We start from the raw sequence: 19,483 nt of genomic DNA, 5'->3' as shown, positions 1-19,483 counted from the left end.
TGCACTGGGTTTGTGTTTCTGTTGCATTCAAAGCTCAGACAGCTTTCAGGGCTGCACTGGGTTTGCTCTGTGCTAGCCCCCTTGAGTGTCCACTGTATGTGGGGTGTGTGGAGCGGTCATCTCTCCCCTCAATGGCTGTCTCATTTCCAGACTCTCCCTATAAATTTCTGCCTGTTTCCTCCACTGTCAGTCACCACTGCTGGGACCTCAGCCTCTGGCTGGGAGAGCTGCAGCCCTTTCCCGGCATGGGCTTTCTGCCCTCTGCTTCAGATCAAGTCAGTCCCCTTGACGGCTAAGCTGCAGGCTTTCCAGGCTAGCCCCACAATGGTAGAGCCACCAGTGTGTCAGAGCCGTGGTGGGAGACAGCCTCAGGCAGCAAGGTCACCAGCTTCCTCTCTTCTTACTCAGAATTCAGTGGGCTTTCATGAGTAAATGCTTGTCAATCTACTGGTTGCCTTTTGTCGGAATTCCGGGGCCCTGAAGTAGTTGTTCTTCAACTTTGCCAAGTTTTATAGTTGTTTTTTCAGTGGAAAGGATTTGTCAACCTCTTCTTTCCTCTCTTCCGGGTCTAATTTGATCTAGTAGGATCATTAGACGTAATGACTGAGCCCCCTTTAGGGCACCTGGCTTCTGGGGGCTGCTTCCAAGGCCTCCTCCAGTGTCACTCCTGCTCTTTGCAATCTCTGCTGGGTTCTCCTGTTCGTTCCCTCTTCTAAATGTTTGTGTCTCTCAGGGCCCAGTCCCCAAACTCCTTCTCTTTATCCATACTTAACTCCCTTCATGATCTCATGGATTTAATCACTTATAATGCCTACAAATTCCAAATTTCTATCTTTAGCCCAAATTCCAGATGTGTGAGTCACATGGCCTCTTCCACGTCTCCTCTTAATGTGTTTAAAACTGAACTCTTGTATCTTCTCACATCCCAGTAAATGTCAACTCCATCTTTCCAGTTACTCAGGCCAAATATCTTGGTTAGCTTTCATTCTTCATTTTTCTCTCCTATCCTGCATTCAGTCCATCAGGAAATCTTATCAGCACCCCATTAAAATAGACCCCAAATCCAGCCACTTCTCAGCATGTCTTCCACCTCCACCACCCTAGAGTCCAAGTCACACCTCCTCTTGCTGAGGTCGTCACAGTCGCCTGCCCGTTCTTAATTCCACAAAGTCGCTGGAGTTGTGATTCTGAAATGCAAAGCAGACGCCATTCTTGTGCCCAGAGCCGTTGCCCGGCTTCCGTCTTACTGAGAGCAAACCCCGAATAAAGCTTGGCTACAGGCACTCAGTTTAACTCTCCCCCTGCCCCCGGCCTCCTTGACCTCGTCTTTTCCGTTTTCCCCTGTCACCTCCACTCGAGCCCTCCGCCTCCTGCCTCCTGTTCCTCTCGCACTCCAGGCTCACCCCTGCCCTCTGGGTTTGGATCAGCCGTGCGCTCTGGCTGGACGCCCTTCTGGGTGTCCTTGCTCAGCTCCTCCTGACCAAGCTCTCTGCCGTTACCCTGTCCTCTTCCTGGGGTTTTTCTCTTCTTAGCAATTACATATATTTAATGTATTTCACATTTATTAATTTGTCTGACTCCTTTCACTTGAGTATAACTTCCAAAATAGAGGAAAGCAATACTGTTTTTGTTTCTTCCTCTAACCTCAGAAAAAGCAGAGACCTGACGTGTCACAGGGACTTGGTACGTATTGGTGGAGTTGGTGAGTGTGCTTAGCAGAACTGGGTTTTAGCATCCATCTGCTTCAGATGGATTCTCAGGGTGCATCTTACAGACCCTCAGGGTCTCGATCAGAGCTTCCTACCTGGCAGATCTCCGAGCTGGTTCGTCAGACTTAGAGTCTGCACATACTGACCCCACTTAGCACTTCCATGGCCGTCTCCATGTCGCCGGGGCTCTGTGTAGAAATCGCATTTGGCAGTGCCTCTCCGCCCCAGGCGTTCTCCCCGAGATGGCATCTGGAGGAAATAGAGGGGCGCTTTCCCACAAAGACTACTCTGCACCGCTGCTCGGGCTCCCACTGTCCCTAAGGTTCCTGTTTCCATGGAAGAAATGGGTTCCCGTTCCGCCTCTGCGCTGCCCCCTAGCGTCCCTCCGTGGAGTTGGGACAGATGACGGTGGAGGATCACCTTCGTGGCCTCAATCCCGCATCTCCACGCAGGAGCTGAGATTTGATTTTCTGGCCAAAAGCAATTGTATCCTGGCTCCTAAATGATTTGTTTGCCATCGGTCTGAGTCTGTGTGTGCAAGTGCATTTGCATGGGCTGTAGAACAGCCACATTTCACCCCAGAGTGGGTGTTATTCCCCTGGTGGATGTACTCATTCCTGTTCGCAGAGCACTTGGGGGGTTTTCCACACAAAGGTACTCTCTGCGTGAGTCAGCTTGTCATTCATGAGAAAGATTCTCATCAAACGGCATCGGTGAAGTCTGTCACAAACGTCACTTTACCGCGTCTTTCGTGTGCGCCTGGTATGGTACGTTCTTGTTTAACTTAATTTTGGCGTGTCTTGGTATTTAGGTTTGGCTTTCTTTGTGGAACACTGAGGTTTAAAAGTGAATACGTTGGCCAAGTTTTTATAATTGTAGATATATGGAACCTTGCCTGTAGGACCGTAGCTTCTAACTTTGCTATTTTGTTATGAAAATAGAGCTAAAAAGAAAATTCTCGAAGTCAGAAATCCTAGTTTATCTGTTCTCACTTCCTGAACAATTCCATCTTTGTCTCCATCCATTTCATAAAGCCAGACAGTAAAGCATTCTGACTCAGAACAGGAATTTATTATTTCTTCAAGCTCTCTATTTGGCCTTTTTGGTTTGTGTTGTCAATGAAAAGTAACAAATGCTTTTTTCTATTTTGAGGTATCTAAAGAAAAATATAGTTGTTATGAAATATGTTTTTGTAGTTTTTCAGTTGTAGCAGCTGTGCGGGAGAAGTTCTGATTCACCCTTGTTTATACAATACACATACATAGATTTGACTGTTTGCGATTTGTCTGTCAAGTATGCAAGAAGCAAGGGGTTTCATTGGTACCAGATACCATCCTACTCTTATTCAGAACCAAATGCCAGAAATGTGACTTACTGGTGAAATTTCTAAGCGCCTTTTACCCTTTAAACAGCGTGAATCCATTTTTACTTGTTTAAGTCATGTAAGAGAAAGTGGATGGAGAGGGTGAGTGTTAGGACTTTTAGCAAACAGGATCCATTTAATGTGTATGCATGTAGAATTTCTGGTCACGTATTGAGAAGGGAGGCAGTAACAATATATACCGTCTCCCTACCTTCCTGCTTATATACCGAGAGGCATATCACTGCTCGAGTAGCTGGCGGTCTCATGGAAGGAGGAAACGGGAATAACGATGGTACCGTTCTGTGCATTTTTCATGGGGCAGATGGAAATCCACGTTTGCTGATAACCTAAATCATAACATTTCTCTTTTGTTTTGGGTTAGAAAGTTCACTTAGCGTTTAACACTTTGGAAAACATGGCCGTTGAAAATTTTTATCCTTTCATTTTACCAGCCTGCTTCAAGAATAAATTGATGAACATATAATAGGGCAGAATTCAGTCACTACTGAAGGAATTCAGAACTGATACTCTGTGCCTATGGTTACGCGTGTGAGGGGGAGCGAGGCTCCGAGCAGTGGAGCGGGTGCCTTCTCCAGGCTCCTGGATTTCTCCGCACCTTCTCTCCATTTGCACCTGCCACCGTCTTTGAGCATCCACTCGGTTATTTCCTTGAGTGTATTCCTCAGCTGAATTCTCGAATACAGAGTAAGAGTGTTTTAAACCTTTCGATGTTCTTTGTTGAATCGCCCTCCATAACATAACACAGCTCCCACCTTCAGTAGTCAGGCTGTTTCCTCACCCTCGTGAGCCTTCCAGATGGAAAGTGGTGTCTCCCTTTGGTGAGTTAAACCTTATTCATGGGGTGGTGGTGGCTTGTACTTTCTATCATGAATTGCTTACTCACAGTTCTTGCCCTGCTCTGTTGTACCTTTAAAAGAGGTTTTAATGCGGTAAGACGAGTAGCCTCTTGGTCCATACTTTCCACAGCTTGTCAGTCTTACTTTGTGCTGGTCCTGTTTTTACATTTATCACACGTTCTCCGTGTTTCCATTCCAGCCCACCTCGCTGGGCTTTGGCACTCGGCTCCCCAGCACTGTGGCCAGGGGAACCGCTGGGTCGTGTGCTGCAGGGGGCTTGGCCCTCAGGGAGGACGCAGGTCTCTGACGACCCAGCTCCGGTTTAGATGTCATCTGCCAGGAGCATCTCTTCATCCCCTGGTTCATTCCAGTCTCAGAGCTGCTTAGGAGTTTTTCTGTTGAGTTTGCTGAGTGAGGTGTGACTTACATACAGAAAGTGCGTAGATGTTAAGTGTGCGGTAGTTTTGACAGATGTGTTCACTGCTGTAACTACCATCTTGACAGAGATGGAGCATTTTCACCGCTTCAGTCTCCTTGTGCCCCCCAACCCCATCCACAGACTCCCCGCTCTGATTTCTCACCACAGGCTGGTTTTGCCTCTGGTGGGCCCTCCAACAAGTGGAGTCACGTAGTGTACGGTCTGTGTCTCGTTTCAGTGACTCAGCGCCGTGATGATGAACATTCACTCATGTTGCAGGGGTCAGTCCTGGTGCTGTCTCATTGTGGGCAGCAGTTCAGGGTGTGAATATACTTCATCTTGTTCATCTGCTTTCCTGTTGATGGACACCTGGGCCGACTCAGTCTCTGACCATTAGGATAAAGGTGCCGTGAACATTCTCGTACAGGTCTTTCTGTGGACGTTTGTTCCCGGTTCTCTTGGGTAAATACCTAGGAGTAGAATTGCTGAGGTAGGTGTATGTTTAAGGAACTGTCACACAATTTTCCATGCTCGCCAGTGTTGACCCGAAGCAAATAGACGGCCAGGTTTTCTCCAGCAGAGATGGGTTTATTCGGGATCAGCAGAGAATTGCAATTCAGGGTCTCATACGAAGCAACCATGTGCAAGTCCCCCCACGGCAAGGGAAGGAGACACTTTTATAGAGGGGACGGGGAGGGGGCGGGCTTAGTAAACAGAGCCTGACTTTTCATTGGCTGAGTCCTGGCAGGAAAGAACGGTAGTCTTTCTTCTTCCTGTTGGGCTTGGCTGTTGTCACAGGGGTGAGAGCTCCCCCTACTGGTCTTCTATTTAATTGGGGTTTCTGTTCAGTAATGTTTTACACCAGCGTCTATGAGAGTTCCACTAGTCCTGCATCCTCGTCAGCATTTACTCTTGTTGTCTGAATTTTAGCCATTATAGTAAGTCTTAAAGTTAGGTAATATAAGCCCTCCAACTTCGTGCTTCTCTTTCAATGTTGTTTTGGCTATTCTAGATTCTTAACTTTGACATACAAAACCTTAGAGTTAATTTGTCAATTTATAAAAAAGAGCTTTGGGATTTTTGATTGGGATTCTGTTGCATCTGTGTATCAATTTAGGAAAAATTGACAACTAAATAAAACTGAGCGCCGATATAAACATGCTGTTTCTTTCGGTTTATAGGTATTCTTTAATTTCTCTCAGCCATGTTTTGTCATTTTCAGCATAGATGTTTTAGACATTTTGCTTAAATTTATCGCTAATATTTTGCTTTTTGATTATACTGTAAATGGAGATTTAAAATTTTTCATTTTAATTATTTAATACTACTATTAATCCTGTGACTTTACTGAACTTGCTTATTTTTCCTAGTAGTTATTGTAGCTTCCTTTATTTCTGAGTTTTTAAAATCAAGAATAAATATTGACTTTTCCTCAACATTTTTTAATTATGGAAAATTTTAAACATCTAAGTCGAAAGGATTTTACAGTGAGCATTCACAGGCCCCCTGCAGATTCTTCCGTTTGTCATCCTGCCATCCATCCATCCATCCATCCATCCATCCATCTCGCTTGTTGACACAGTTTATAGTAAGTGGTCACATCAGGACACTTCCCCCTAGTAAACTTCATTTAGCATGCAGTTCATGAACTTGAATTCCATGTTTGTTTATACATCATTTGTTAATGATGTAACATTTTCTAACGATGCACTGCACAGGTCTTAAGTACTATACAGGTTGCCAACCTTAACAAAAGCATGTACCTTTGCAACCCAAAGGCTTATTGAGCTAGAAAGTTCACTGATGCCCCTCCCAGTTAATTCCCTACCAACCTTTGCTTTTGGGTATTTTTTCAATAATAGTTCGGGGTGGGTTTTTTTTTTTTTTTTTGCTTGTTCAAGAATTTTCATTTAAACAGAGTCGTACAATGAGTAGTCTTTTGAGTAGGGCTTTTTCATTCAGTGTGATGTTTTGAGACTCACCCATGTGTTTGTATGTATCACCAGTTGACTTCTTGTTGAGATTACTATATGTACGTACTACAGTTTGTCCAGTTGCTCAGAAACTTGGACTGTTTCTAGTTTGGGTCCATTATGAACAGAATTGCTATAAATAGTTTTGTGCAAGTCTTTTTGTAGACGTATGTTTTCATTCCTTTTGGGTAAGTAATGAGGTTGGAATTGCTGCATCATAGTGTAGTTATTTGTTTAGTTTTATGAAATGCTGTCAGACCTTTTACCAAAATGGCTGTACCATTTGAAAATCCTACCAACACTGTATGAATATGCCAGTGGTACATCCCTGGTGTGTTTTCATTTTAGCCATTCTAATGGGTATGTAGTAGTATCTCATTGTGTATTTAGTTGGCATTTCCTCCTGAGCAATGATGTTCATCACTTTTTAATGTGTGTACTGGCCGTTGGTCTATCTTCTTTTGGGAATGCGTGCTTAAATCCTTTGCCCGCTTTTAAATTACATTTTGGTCCTTTCATTATTGAATTCTAGGAGTTCTTTATCAGTCTTAGGGACCAGTCCTTGAAGATATTTTTTATGGATATTATCTCCCAATCTGTGGCGTGTTTATACGTTTTCTCGACATTGTTTTTTGATGAAGTCTCATTTATTAATTTTCTTTCTTTCATGGTTATTGCTTTTTGTGACCTAAAGAACCTTTGCCTGCGCCTGAGTCACAAAGATGATGTCCTGTGTTTTGCTGTGGAAGCTTCATATAAAAACTTATAATTGGGCCTAAAATACATCTTGAATTAATTTCTGTGTGTAAAGTTGGGATAAGGTTGTGGTTCACTTTTTTTACGTATGGATAGCCAGTATTCCAGCAGTATTTATTGAAAAGGCAAGTGGATTGCTTTGGAAGCCTTTGTCACCAAAAATCAGTCACTCACTCAATCATGTGGCCAGTTTAAGTGAGGGTCTACTTCTGGGCTCGCTGTCTCCTCTATTCCACTGATGCCCTTGTACGTCCTGTGTAAGTACCACACTGTTGGGAATCTCTTGGTTCTTGGGAGAGGGTCTTGAAGTACGGCTCTACGAGTCTTCCAGTCAGTTCTTCTTCAGGATTGCTCTGGGTTGCTCTTCAGGTTTGTTGCCTTTCCACGTAAACGATCGGATCTCAGCAGTTTCCACATAAAATCGTGCTGGGATGATTATTGGGATTGTCTTGTATCTATAGGTACATTTGGGAAATTTTCATTTTTAACAGTATGTACTCTGAATTCATGAACATCGTTTTTTCCTTCAAGTTTTATCATATGTAATTGACACACAGCACCATGTAAGTTTAGGGTGTACAGTATAATGACTTGACTTAACATATGTTGCCAAATGCTCACCATAATGAGTTTAGTTCACATCCACCATCTCATATGACTAAAAGAGAAAGAGAGAAGTGTTTTTTCCTTGTGATGAGAACGTTTAGTGTCTGCTTTCTTAGCAACTTCAGATATACCATAGAGCAGCGTTAACTACAGTTGCCATGCTGTACATCGCCGGAACTTATTCATTTTATAACTGGAAGTCTGTGCCCTTTGATCACCTTCATCCAGTTGCTCCTTCCCTCTCCCCCTGCTCCCCCGCCCTTGAACATCTTTCAGGGCTGTCCAAGGATGTTTGTTTAGAAGACAGCCATAGTTTCTCCTGCCAGAGGTCGGGGCAGGCGTGCTCGCGGCCCATCATAAAAGACTGGCTTCCTGTCCTGTAACATCACCCATTGTGTGCCTGGGTCTCACCTGGCCGTCTGTGTCATCCTGTGGGGACTGGAGCAAGGAGATGCTGGTCCTCTGGCTGCTGCAGCTGCTGAGGAAGAGAGTCCTCTGTCTGTGATCAGGGGTCTTGCCTTTGCCACGTCTATGAAACAGTGCAGACTCGCGTGATAGCTTGCAGATGGGGTGAAATCACAGACACGTCACGGCTCTTGAGTTTCGCTTAGGATGATGGGAAACTGACAAGGATGTGGTTTTCTCAGAGGAGAGGATGAAAGCCTCACGGGTCGCTTGGTGAGATATGGGGAAAATCCGTGGAGATCAATGGCTCGCTGTGTTGACCAGCTCGTGGGCCTGGCAGTAAATGGTTCCCCGCTTTGTGGCCTGACGACGAGGAGAAATGGAGATGGTTACAGACTGACTGCTCACCACGCGGTCCTGTGTGGACTCAGCTGCCAGACACGGCCCCCCTGATGGCTGACTCTTCTCTGGGCAGGAGGATGTGCTCCCCAGTTTGGTGGCACGTGGCCCGGTGTTTCTCAGGGTGAAAGGAGGAAGGTCACAGCCCCCTTGGGCAGAAGGCAGGCAGGTTGTTAGGACCTTGAGTGGCTCCCCTGGGAGGTGAGTGGGGACTTGGTACAGCAGGCAGGATAGGTGGCTCTAGCGCTGTAAGCTTAGGGTGTCCAGTACAATGGTGTGAGGTTGGTGTTAGGGGTCTGAACCTCCCACGCTGTGTGTCCCATGCCCGGTGTGGCTCTCGTAGACCCGCCACTTCGTGTCTGTGTCCCCGTGTCAGCCACACGTGTTGTCAGCTTGCAGCCACGTCCCCGCGAGAGTTAGAGCAGCACGTGCGCCCCGAGTGCCCTTCCTTCCCCGTCTACTGTGGGGTTGTGAGCTGCGACCTGCAGGCCAGCCGGAAGAATGGTTTCCACAGGTTTTAAATAGTTGAAGAAAATCGGAAGTTCCCTATTTTAGGACACGTGAAAATGACAAAACCCTCACTTCAGTGCGCGGAAGTATTGTTTCCGTGGCGCCTGTGGCTGCGCTCGTGCCCAGCGGTGCAGTGGCGTGGTCGGGCCCCACGTGGCCCCTTCCAAGCCCCGGTCTCCTGTGCGTGCCTCGTCCCCGCCCCTCTCAGTGTCCGAGCGGAGTGTGGCCGCCGAGTGCACACGCGGTGCAGCCCGTGGGGGGCGGCCTGCAGGGAGCGCCGGCCGTTCACGGGGGTCGGGGGAGGAGACCTGTCCTCCCTGACCAGAGCCCTGTGCAGCTTGAAGGAAACGGGCGAAAGGAAGATGGGCCGCCCTGGTCCAGCCTCCCTCATGCTGCTGGGGTGGAAGTTGATTTAGAAAGAAACCAACTATTAAACAACATTGTTAGCTGTCAAGAGAGAATCTCTTTACCGCTTGTATCTAAGACTTTTAAGTTATTTCCGCCATTAAATTGAGTGGCGTGGAATTGTCCAGAAACATGTGTTTTAAATGGAAATACTCACACCCTTAAACGCAGCTCTTCACAAGCAGAGGAATGGGAGGAAATCACTCTGAAAGCTCCCCGCGCTGTAGCCTGGGCCACAAGGGCCCACCGTGCAGGCCTGACGCTGCTGTGACGCGGGGTCTGCCTGGCGTGAGACCCGCCTTCTGCTGAAACCTGGCTTTCCTTCCCCTAATCCTTGTCGCCCGGAGGCAGTCATGTGCATTTAACTTTAGGCTTTTCTGTAGTTCAGGGCTTTCGTTCTCTACACCCCAGGTAGGTATACTGGCGAGTTTGGGGGGTATTTCGACAGTAGGGCAGATGCTGGGGTGTAGGGTGTTCCCCACTCCCCTCCAGTGTCTGCAGCTGTACTCAGCTTCTGCTACTTTGGCATGTTAGGGAACTGGGTACACCGTTGTGTCAGCTGGCCTAACCTGTAGCTTTGCCAGAAGTTTGCTGAAGACCCTGATAACGGCCTAGGAGACCCTGTCTCCTTAGTTAAAGAGCTGCCTGCCGCGGGGCCCAGGCCTCTGTGTACGAGGGACGAGGCACCTGCTGCCACTGGGGAAGCAGGCTGGTGGTTTCTCTGTTGACTGGAGAGGTAGCCACAGATTGTATTTCCCCAATAACTTGGGGGACATTATGTGAAACAGGTTCGTTCCCACGAGTCATAGACGCTCTCCCACCTCCACTTAGGTTGTCAATTAAGGCAGTGGAATTTGTCACGGTAATAACAGTACGTTTCTTGCCAAGGTTGTGTAAATTCATAAATTTGATACGGGATGTGTTGATCATCAAATTCAAAGACTGACAGCATCTTCCTTTAAAGATGTTGGTTCACACTAGTTAAAACCAAGTTTTAAAGGTAAATAACTTGACCGTTCTACACCATTTTATTACCAATAAAGCGTTAAGTCCTCTGCTGACCTTTTTCATTTTAACCGAGTGCTTCTAAGTGACGCTGTTGGTACCGACCCTGTTTCCTCGGTGCGCGGGCCGCTGCCACCCTCAGGGCTCGGCCTGGACCACAGCCGTGCTGTTTCTTGGGCGCCTGCTGTTGGTGACAGGATGACCAGGCAGAAGGCTGGAGATGCCCAGCACTGTGGTCCAGTTGTGACCGCGAAAACCAGCTCAGGCGGTCGGCGTTCAGTATAAAAAATAGAAGGAGAGCCCCTCTTGAATCACAAAAAAATAAGCTACCTAACACGTCCATATATTCTGAGCATGAAATTTTAGCATTTTGTTTGACTTAATTTCAAGGAAATCGCTAAAACCCCGAATGCTCTGTTACTGCTCTGTTTTCAGATGGTTTGGCTCGGGAAGAGACGATCGCGTGCATCACCTGTTGTGGTTTTTATTATTTTCGATGATCCATTATTATTACCCTTGCACCTTATTTTTCAGATAGTGCGTTTATACTTTTCTCTTTTCCCCTATAAACAGGTTGAAAGAATCGTTGACAAAAGGAAGAACAAAAAAGGGAAGACGGAATATTTGGTCCGGTGGAAAGGCTACGACAGCGAGGACGACACCTGGGAACCGGAGCAGCACCTGGTAAACTGCGAGGAGTACATCCACGACTTCAACAGGCGCCACACCGAGAAGCAGCGGGAGGGCCCCTTCACCAGGGCCAACCGGGCCTCCCCGAACAACGCTAGGAAGCAGATTTCCAGGTCCACCAACAGCAGCTTTTCCAAGGCCTCTCCTAAATCGCTAGTGGTCGGCAAAGAGCACGAGCCCAAGGCCAGCCCGCTGTTTGCCGCCAGCCAGAAGTTCAGGAAGAACCCGGCCCCGTCGCTCTCGAACCGGAAGAACATGGACCTGGCCAAGTCAGGGATAAAGATCCTCGTGCCCAAGAGTCCCATCAAGAGCAGGACCGCGGTGGACGGCTTTCAGAGCGAGAGCCCCGAGAAGCTGGACCCCGTCGAGCAGGGGCAGGAGGACACGGTGGCGCCGGAGGTGGCGGCGGAAAAGCCGGTCGGAGCCCTGCTGGGCCCCGGAGCCGAGCGGGCGCGGATGGGGAGCCGGCCCCGGATACACCCGCTGGTGCCGCAGGTGTCCGGCCCCGTGACCGCGGCCATGGCCACGGGGCTGGCCGTGAACGGGAAAGGTGAGTGATGGTCTTGGAGGGGCGTGGGGTCCCTGCCCCGGAGGGCAGTCTGGTGTGGGCCCGGGGGCTCCTGCGGGCTCCGCTTCTGACAGATGTCTGTCTGCGGGAACCCTGGAGAGGTTTCGCCAGCCCCCGCTTTCTTTCCTTGAAGCCTTTGACAGTGACGTCTGAAAGTCAGCACTGGCTGTCTCTGTTTCATTGGCCGTCCGCAGACTGGACCACCACGTTGACTTGATTTAGACAGTGTCCCACTCTGAGTAGGTGATGGCTGGGTTTTTTGTTCGGTTGGTTGGTTGGTGGGTTTTTTTTACAGCTAGTTTCTACTTTATGCATCTCTTAGGCACTGGGTCTCATGTTAGGAATCCATCTGAATTCTCTTAGTGTGACCGGTATTGATGAGAAGTCATGGTTCTTGTGGTGCTAACCCATCTGAGTAACCGGAAGTGCCTTTCAAGGAGGATATTGATGACCTAAGAGCCTTCGGGACCTCGATTGGTCTAAGACAGTCCGCTGTTCGGGTCCCTTTTTCAGAGCAGGAGGCCGTTCAGCGTGGGTGCTCTTTTCTGTTCCGCTTTTACCCTGTTCCTGACCCGGACGCTGCAGCTTGGGTGGTCATCCTGTGGCCTCCCCGACCCCAGGACAGCACACCTGGGGATCAGCACGGACAGCTACCTTCCCTGCCCTTCTCGTGTGCCTGGCGAGCCGCCACTTCTTCTAGAATATTCTGTTACATCTTCTCTAACATATGCCTCACCTCACGGTCCCTGCCTGCTGTCTTACCGGCCCCCCTGCTCCACCGCCTCTTGGCGGCTCCCGTCCATTCGCTGTGATTCTTGGACGGGGGCGCGATCCCTGGTCACCAGCTGCTGCACCTAGTGGGCAGGCAGCCCCCAGTCTCTCCGCGGCCCTCCCCTGCCTGTCCAGCTCTCTCTCCACGTCGGGGCGCCTGCTCCTCTCTGCCCTGCTCCTTCTCCACCTCGTGGACACTGCTCTTCCTCTGGTCCAAGAGCCACCCGCTCCCATGTCCCTTTGTCACTCGTGCCCCCTCGCCCTCCGTGTTGCAGGAGTGGGACGGACTCTGTACCTGTGCGCATCTCCCTCAGCCCACGCTCAGTAGAATAATACGAAACGAGGAGAAGTGCTGTTGGTTTGTCTGGGGCGCCCTTTTCCTCCAGAGACATGTTCCCCTGAGACACCGCTCTGCCGTCTTGCTGTGGTGCGTCCCGCAGGCTTGGGGGGATGTGACTGAAGTCCGGGTCCCCTTCGCACAGTAAAGGGGCCTCTCGCCAGTGTTTCCCAGACACGCGCTTCGCCCCGACGCCGCTGCCCTGCCCTGCCTTTGGCCTTCGCCTGGAGCGCGTCCGCAGAGCTGACCTCTCGTGTGGCTGACTTGCCCACAGACACAGCCCTCTGACCTCGGCGCGAGGAAGGAGCGTAGAGGCTCGGAGGCAGACGAGGCCCGACAGCCCGCTGATGGGAGGCTCCACTCTGCAGACGGGGGTCAGGTCCGGAGAGGCTGGGTGCTCGGGCCGGGCGGGAATCAGCACGTCTCTTAGTTCCCACCCTGTGTTCTCCTCGCCACTGCTGGCCACCTTCACCAGGGAAAGAAACGTCTCCTGCTTCACCACTCACTCGGGCCAGGTGCCGCCTGGGCTCTGGTGCTGCAGACGAGGCCTGGGCCCGAGCTGCCGTACTACAGCCCGCGGGCCCAGCCCTGGCTGGCCCAGGAGCTAAGAATGGTGGCCGCATTTTCTGATGTTTGAAAAAACCGAGAGGAATGATGTGTCGCGATCCGCGACAAGAGACGAGATGCAGGTCTCTGCTCCACAGAGGGTGACTGGAGCCCAGGCACGTGCGTTCGTTCACCTACAGGCTGGCTGCTTTCCAGCTGCAGGGACGGAGCTGAATCAGTGTGACGAGACTGTAGCCTGCAGGCTGAAGGTGGGCCGCTTGGCTTTTAACAGAAGAAGTTTGCTCACCTGCTCTGGGACGCCTTGGTCCTGGGAGTGGGGCACAGGGGCCTCAGGTCCTGGGGCTCCCCTTTGATTGTCCACAGAGCTAGCGTGTACATACGTTTTCTGGCCGGAGGGGACCCATAATTTTCAAAACTATTGACTCGTAAGTTCCCACATCTGCTCTCAGCACAGTCCTGCAGGGTTGGCTGCCCGCAGCAGAAGCCCTCAATTTTGTATATAAGGAGGGTTGTGGCTTCTATTCAAATAAAAAGTGGGTGACTCCCTTTTTTTTTTATCACTCGTAGCCATTTCAGAATTTTTTCAGTGTCTATAAGGGTGTCTGTGGTTAAAACCACAGGGGGCGTGTAAGCGTAAAATCTTAAATTATTTTATCTTGTTCTTCGGAGGTAGTTGATTGGGGTGAGCGTAACATACGTTTCCAAGGCCCCCTGTGACCGCCCTTCTCTTCTGCCCACCCCAGTCCCATACAGGTCGAGAATCTCCTCGCCACTTAGATGGCGGCAAGTCTGGCAGCCCCTCGGGAATGTCTTTAAGGCCGTGGTGAACCAGGCTTGCAGTGGTGTCCCAGACGCTTGTCAGGGTCACTGGGTGCCTTTGCTTCCTGTCACCCTCCTGCATGGAAGATGCTTTCGTTCTTGCTGCCACTGGACTGTGGGCTGCGGGAGGGATGTTGTCTTGCAGGGCTGAGCCTCCCCGCGGCCAGAGCAGGGCCTGCGTGTGGCGGGAGTGATATGGGTAGGACAGTGCTTGCTGGAGAAGAGGCTATGTGACACATCCTTTTCGCCCTGTCGCTGGGTCACACTAAACGAGAGGGGGGTGCTGTTGAAAAGACAAGGTCTGTGGTCCAGAGCATGGAACCTTCCGGAAGACCACATCCTCGCCTTCAGCGTGTCTCTTTCCTGACGAGCAGGACCGAGGCCCTCTTGGGTGGTTGGTCCACGTTCGTACATTCTTAACACAGATGTTTGTTTCTACCTTCCACGGTAATTTTAGAGCCGCACCAGAATCCTGATTTGTTTTTCTAAAACTAATTGGAGCAGATACTTGCGGAGTCATCGGGAAATGAACCGTCTCCTATTCAAACCATTAATCGAGTAGGGGGTATATTTTTGCCACCAAGCACAGCAGATACTTTAAATGCCTGTTACCCAAAAGAGTAAATGTTTCTGGAGAATTTTAACACACACACACAGTGACTTTTACAGACTAACCATATGTGTGTTTGGTTTTTGACTGTTTTAAGTATGAAACAGAGGTTTAAAAGATGATATATTGCTTCACTCAGAAATAGAAAACATTTTAAATGTAGGCAATGCAGCTGTGTTTCCACTCTTTTTTTATTAATAAGTTACTGTTTTCATGCTCTTTTAATTGCCTGATGAACTAATCCTACAAAAGAAGCAATTGCTTTTAAGAACTGTATCATTGTTACTTTGTTCTTTCGTGAATTCAAATATATAGTTGATCACCATTCCACAAGTATGACGTTTGAGAAAATACTAGTAGCAAACTGTTTTTTTGAAATGAGGTCTAAACCTTATCAGTGTTATCATGTAGGGTTGGCTGCTGGATTTTAAGTCAAAGCTAGCAGACTTAGGAGGAAAATGATGGAGGAAATACCTTAACACACCACATGTCTTCCACGCCGTGAGCATTTCAGTTGGAGGAAGCTCCCGGGAGAAGTTTTCAGGAAAAGTTGGCTGCTTCTTTGGAGAAGCTGCAGCATGAGTTCCTCCCAGTAAGAATATGAAGCAGGTGATGCCGGGGATCCCGGTCCAGGGCTCCTCTGCAGGAGGAGCCCTGGGGCCCCTTGCTGTGTAGGCGCTGACATCGGAACTTACCTCCAGGGGAGGTTAGGAGGCCAGGAGACCAGTGCCCAGAGGCAGTCGCCGGGTCAGCGGGGCCCCAGCAGGAAGTGTCTGCTGGACAAGAGGACGTTTGAAGCCGCACTGTAGCAGACCGTCAGTTAAATGTGTGTACGAGGGCTCACCACGAAGGATTTCCATTTGAAACCAACAAGCGTTTGTCATTTGTCATAGTCTCCCGGGGGGAGATGACCCGCCAGCGGCTCGCGGGCACTCAGCTTTGCCCGCCCTGAGCACACGGTAGATGGCCCCGCAGACCGGTGCAGTCGCCCCGTTTCCTTCCTGAGCTGAGCTCGGCGGCCCCCAAATCTGGATGTGCTTCAGATTCCAGTGGAGTTTCAGGCACAAGGCCCCACGGAGAAGAGGCTTCTGCCCTGCGGCAGCAGCCTGTGGGGTGAAGTCGGTCACCCCCAGGAGTCTCTGAAAACATACAGCCCGTCATCATTTTACTTGAAAACTTATAAACGGGCGGTTCTTTGCCAGGCCCCGATGGGGAGCCCAGGCCTTTAAAGGGGGGCTTTCACTCGCCACTTGTTTGAAGAGCGAGCCTCTTTCTTTACACGTGGACCCACTGGTTTTGTGTGGCGCACACCCTTAAACCCTCTTCTCCTGTTTCCAGTTCGGAGTTCATTAAAGTGGACACGATCTTAGGTACCTACCAGCCTGCCTGGGTGCACAGCCCTAGCATTTTTCTTTCTTCCCACTTTCTCACTTACACCTGATGTGACCATTCCTTTCACCCGGACGCTGTGTACACTTTCCAGAGCATCGCTGTTCTCTTTGAAGCATCAGCTCACCGTTTGTAATCATATCTCCTGTCTTGTGTAAAATGAACTAAGTGTGATCATGACAGATTCAACGGGCCTGAGACGTTTTAGGGAGTCACCCAGCCAGCTCTGGACCAGCCCAAGTCCCAGCAGGAGGAACCCGACCTGACTGCCGAGCTCCGACCTCTGCTTCAGGGAGACGCGCCTCCTCGCTCCTCTGCGAGGTTTTAGGGACGCTCAGGAGCGCTTGGGACTCGGGGCAGCCTTGACCCAGTGAGCCCACTTCAGAGCCCTTGTGACTGTTTGGTTTTCTCTCTTCGTTTCCACTGTCTTTGTGTCTCTGCCTATTCCAGTGGTTCTCGGAGTGCGGTGCCCAGAGCAGCGTCAGCACCCGGGCACCTGCTAGGAACGCACACCCCTGGGCCCCATCCCGCCTCTCGAGCCGGACTCTCTCTCAGCACACCCTCCAGGTGGTTCTCAGGCCATCCTGTGCTGTGTTCCCTTGTAAGTTCGTGGTTTTGTAGAGCAAGATGGGAACGAACTATCTGCTACTAAATCCTTGTGTTTGTAGTATATTTTACGTTCTTACAGTTAGACAGATTTAGTTCCTGTTCGCTCTTGAGATCTTGATTTGAAATTGTCTTTAGGCATTTGTAAATTATTTTTAAATAAATAATAATTAAACATTTTTAATGACAGGAAAACATAAAATAATTAAAACATCTCAAAGAACAAAAAGACTTCCCTGGTGGCGCGGTGGTTGAGAGTCCGCCTGCCGATGCAGGGGACGCGGGTTCGTGCCCCGGTCCGGGAAGATCCCACATGCCGCGGAGCGGCTGGGCCCGTGAGCCATGGCCGCTGGGCCTGCGCGTCCGGAGCCTGTGCTCCGCAACGGGAGAGGCCACAGCAGTGAGAGGCCCGCGTACCGCAAAAGAAAAAAGAACAGAAAGAAAAGTAAAAGCTCGCCCGCCCCAGAGAGAACTGCTGCTGACAGTTCTTTCCTTCCAGAAATTGTACAGACATGTACATCTTTTCGGTACATCAGTGGGCTCATACTTGTCGTGTGGCTCTGCCAGCTAGGTTTCTTTTTTACTTTTATGATGCGTCTTGGATGTACTTTTCAGATGCACATGAACAGCCCTCCTCCATTCTTTCAGAGATGTCGTGGTTATTTATCGCACGGCCTCAGTGACTTCATGTCAGTGCTTCTCAGCAGGGGGCACTGTGGCGCCTGGGCCTGCGTGCTCCCCTGGTTTACTGTCCCTGGTCCTGCCCTTAAGGCGCTAGAGTGGCCTCAGGCACAGTGTGTCGTGTTCCCGCAGGGGCCAGTGTCTGGCCTCATCCTTTAGGTGAGAACCACAATAGGCATTGTGAGTTTTTCCCCCGTAAATGAATAAATTTAACTGATGCTACAGCAGCAGAAATGGTAACGTACCTCCTGTCTTAAACACAAGTCATCCAGAAATACTGTGATTTTTGACACAAGTAATTTTCAGGTACATCGAGCGAAACAGGAAAGTTGACCATCGCCACCTCCCCTCAGAATACCATTTCCTTCCCCAGAGGGAACATCAATAGTTTGACGTGTGTCATTTCAGACGTTCTTCTGGGTGTCTGTACTCTTCAATATGGAATCATGCTCCATAAGTGTTCTTGGATTTGTCTTTTTCACTTGACATCCTGTCTTGGAGAACTTTGTATTTTAAGACTCACATCTCTACCTCACTTCTTTTGAAGTCATAAACTTGATTTTTTTTTTTTTTTTTGATACTATTTCAAACTTATGGAGAAGTTGGGGGACGGTACAAGAAAAACCCGTCTACCGTTGTATCCATGTTCACCGATTGCCTGCGTTTTGCCTCATTTGCTGTCTCCCCCCTCCGCCCCGTGCATGTGTATATTTATACCCGCACGTACGTGCGTGCATAGACACTGCTGTTATCCTGCATCATTTGAGGCGGCACGCTTGCTGCTGTGAACAAGAGTAAATGCAAGGGCTACGACTGACCTAAGATTCAGATGTTAGCAAATTGCTCTCTAAACAAGCTTGAAGGCTGGGTGCCCATCGATCTGTTCTTAATCAACCTTTAAGTATCTGCCCAGGGGCTTCCCTGGTGGCGCAGTGGTTGAGAGTCCACCGGGTTCGTGCCCCGGTCCGGGAAGATCCCACATGCTGCGGAGCGGCTGGGCCCGCGAGCCAAGGCCACTGAGCCTGCGCATCCGGAGCCTGTGTTCCGCAACGGGAGAGGCCACAACAGTGAGAGGCCCGCGTACCGCAAAAAAAAAAAAAAAAAAATCTGCCCAACGAGAAGGTAGAAAATGGTATCATTGTTTTAATTTTAAAACATGAAAACTCTGTTTTTACAGGTTATAATTGCTGGTTTGCATTTATTTTTCTTAGTCCCCTTTATATAGCCCTTGCCTATTTTGCAGTGGGCGGGGAGGGGGGGTGTTGGCGGTGTGTGGGGGGAGGGATGGGCGGTTCAGCTCTTCCAAAGTGTGAAGACTTCATGAACGTGCATGTCACCCTTGCCCGGGGGCCACACTTGTCTCGTGTCTGAGCCACCGTGTGTGCCCGTCCTCCTGGCTCCCACGCCAGGGGGTGGAGTGAACGGGCCTGTCGGGTCTCTGCCTTAAGGGATATTTACAGCAGTTTAAAGAGAACAGCCCAAATTAATTTGCATTAATTTTATGGTTCTTGCCCAGGTTTGAATATGCCGAAGTGTGTTATTTTATTAACTTTGAGTTTTATAATTTTAAAAGAATTTGGATTCCTTAGGTCGTCATATGCAAAGAAAGAACCTTTCTGACTACAGTTCCTGCTCCTTTTGAACTTTGTAACTGAGTGGTACACGGGCAGAAGAACAACCACATATTCAGGTGAAATTCCTTTTTTTTTTTTTTTTTAACGTTTGCGCTTGTTGCTGCCGACTAGTGGGGCTGAACACCTGTTCCAAACCCCACGCATCTTCTGTATCCTGTATTCTTATTGCTGTCACCTGCAGCGGGGGGCTGGGCTTCTGGGATATGCCGCCAGTGACTTCCTTGACAGACAGCTGTCCACAGCTGTGTGTGGACACCCACCCAGTCTCACCTCCGAGCCTGCCCTTCTGTCGCCTTTGTTCTGTCGTAAGTTCTCCAACCTGCTGCTGCTGCTGCTGCTGCTTCCAGAGCATCTCATGTTACAGACGAGGCTGGTTCTGAAAGAGAAGGTGATTTGGTAGAGTTG

At 49.4% G+C, this 19,483-nt stretch overlaps 1 protein-coding gene across 2 annotated transcripts in view; it reads left to right on the top strand.

Annotated features, from left to right (window-relative positions):
* CDYL (chromodomain Y like) overlaps window positions 1–19,483 on the top strand; it is a 152,239-nt gene that overhangs the window by 72,115 nt on the left and 60,641 nt on the right. For both annotated transcript variants that reach the window (XM_049715575.1, XM_012537187.3), the window contains one exon: window positions 10,980–11,646. In XM_049715575.1, the coding sequence (XP_049571532.1) occupies window positions 10,980–11,646 (667 nt within the window). The remainder of the gene's footprint in view (window positions 1–10,979; window positions 11,647–19,483) is intronic.

Source organism: Orcinus orca, chromosome 10, assembly GCF_937001465.1.
Source record: "Orcinus orca chromosome 10, mOrcOrc1.1, whole genome shotgun sequence".
Lineage (NCBI taxonomy): Eukaryota > Metazoa > Chordata > Mammalia > Artiodactyla > Delphinidae > Orcinus > Orcinus orca.
Note: the sequence above shows the minus strand (reverse complement) of the source record. Positions and strands in the feature narration are given on the sequence as shown.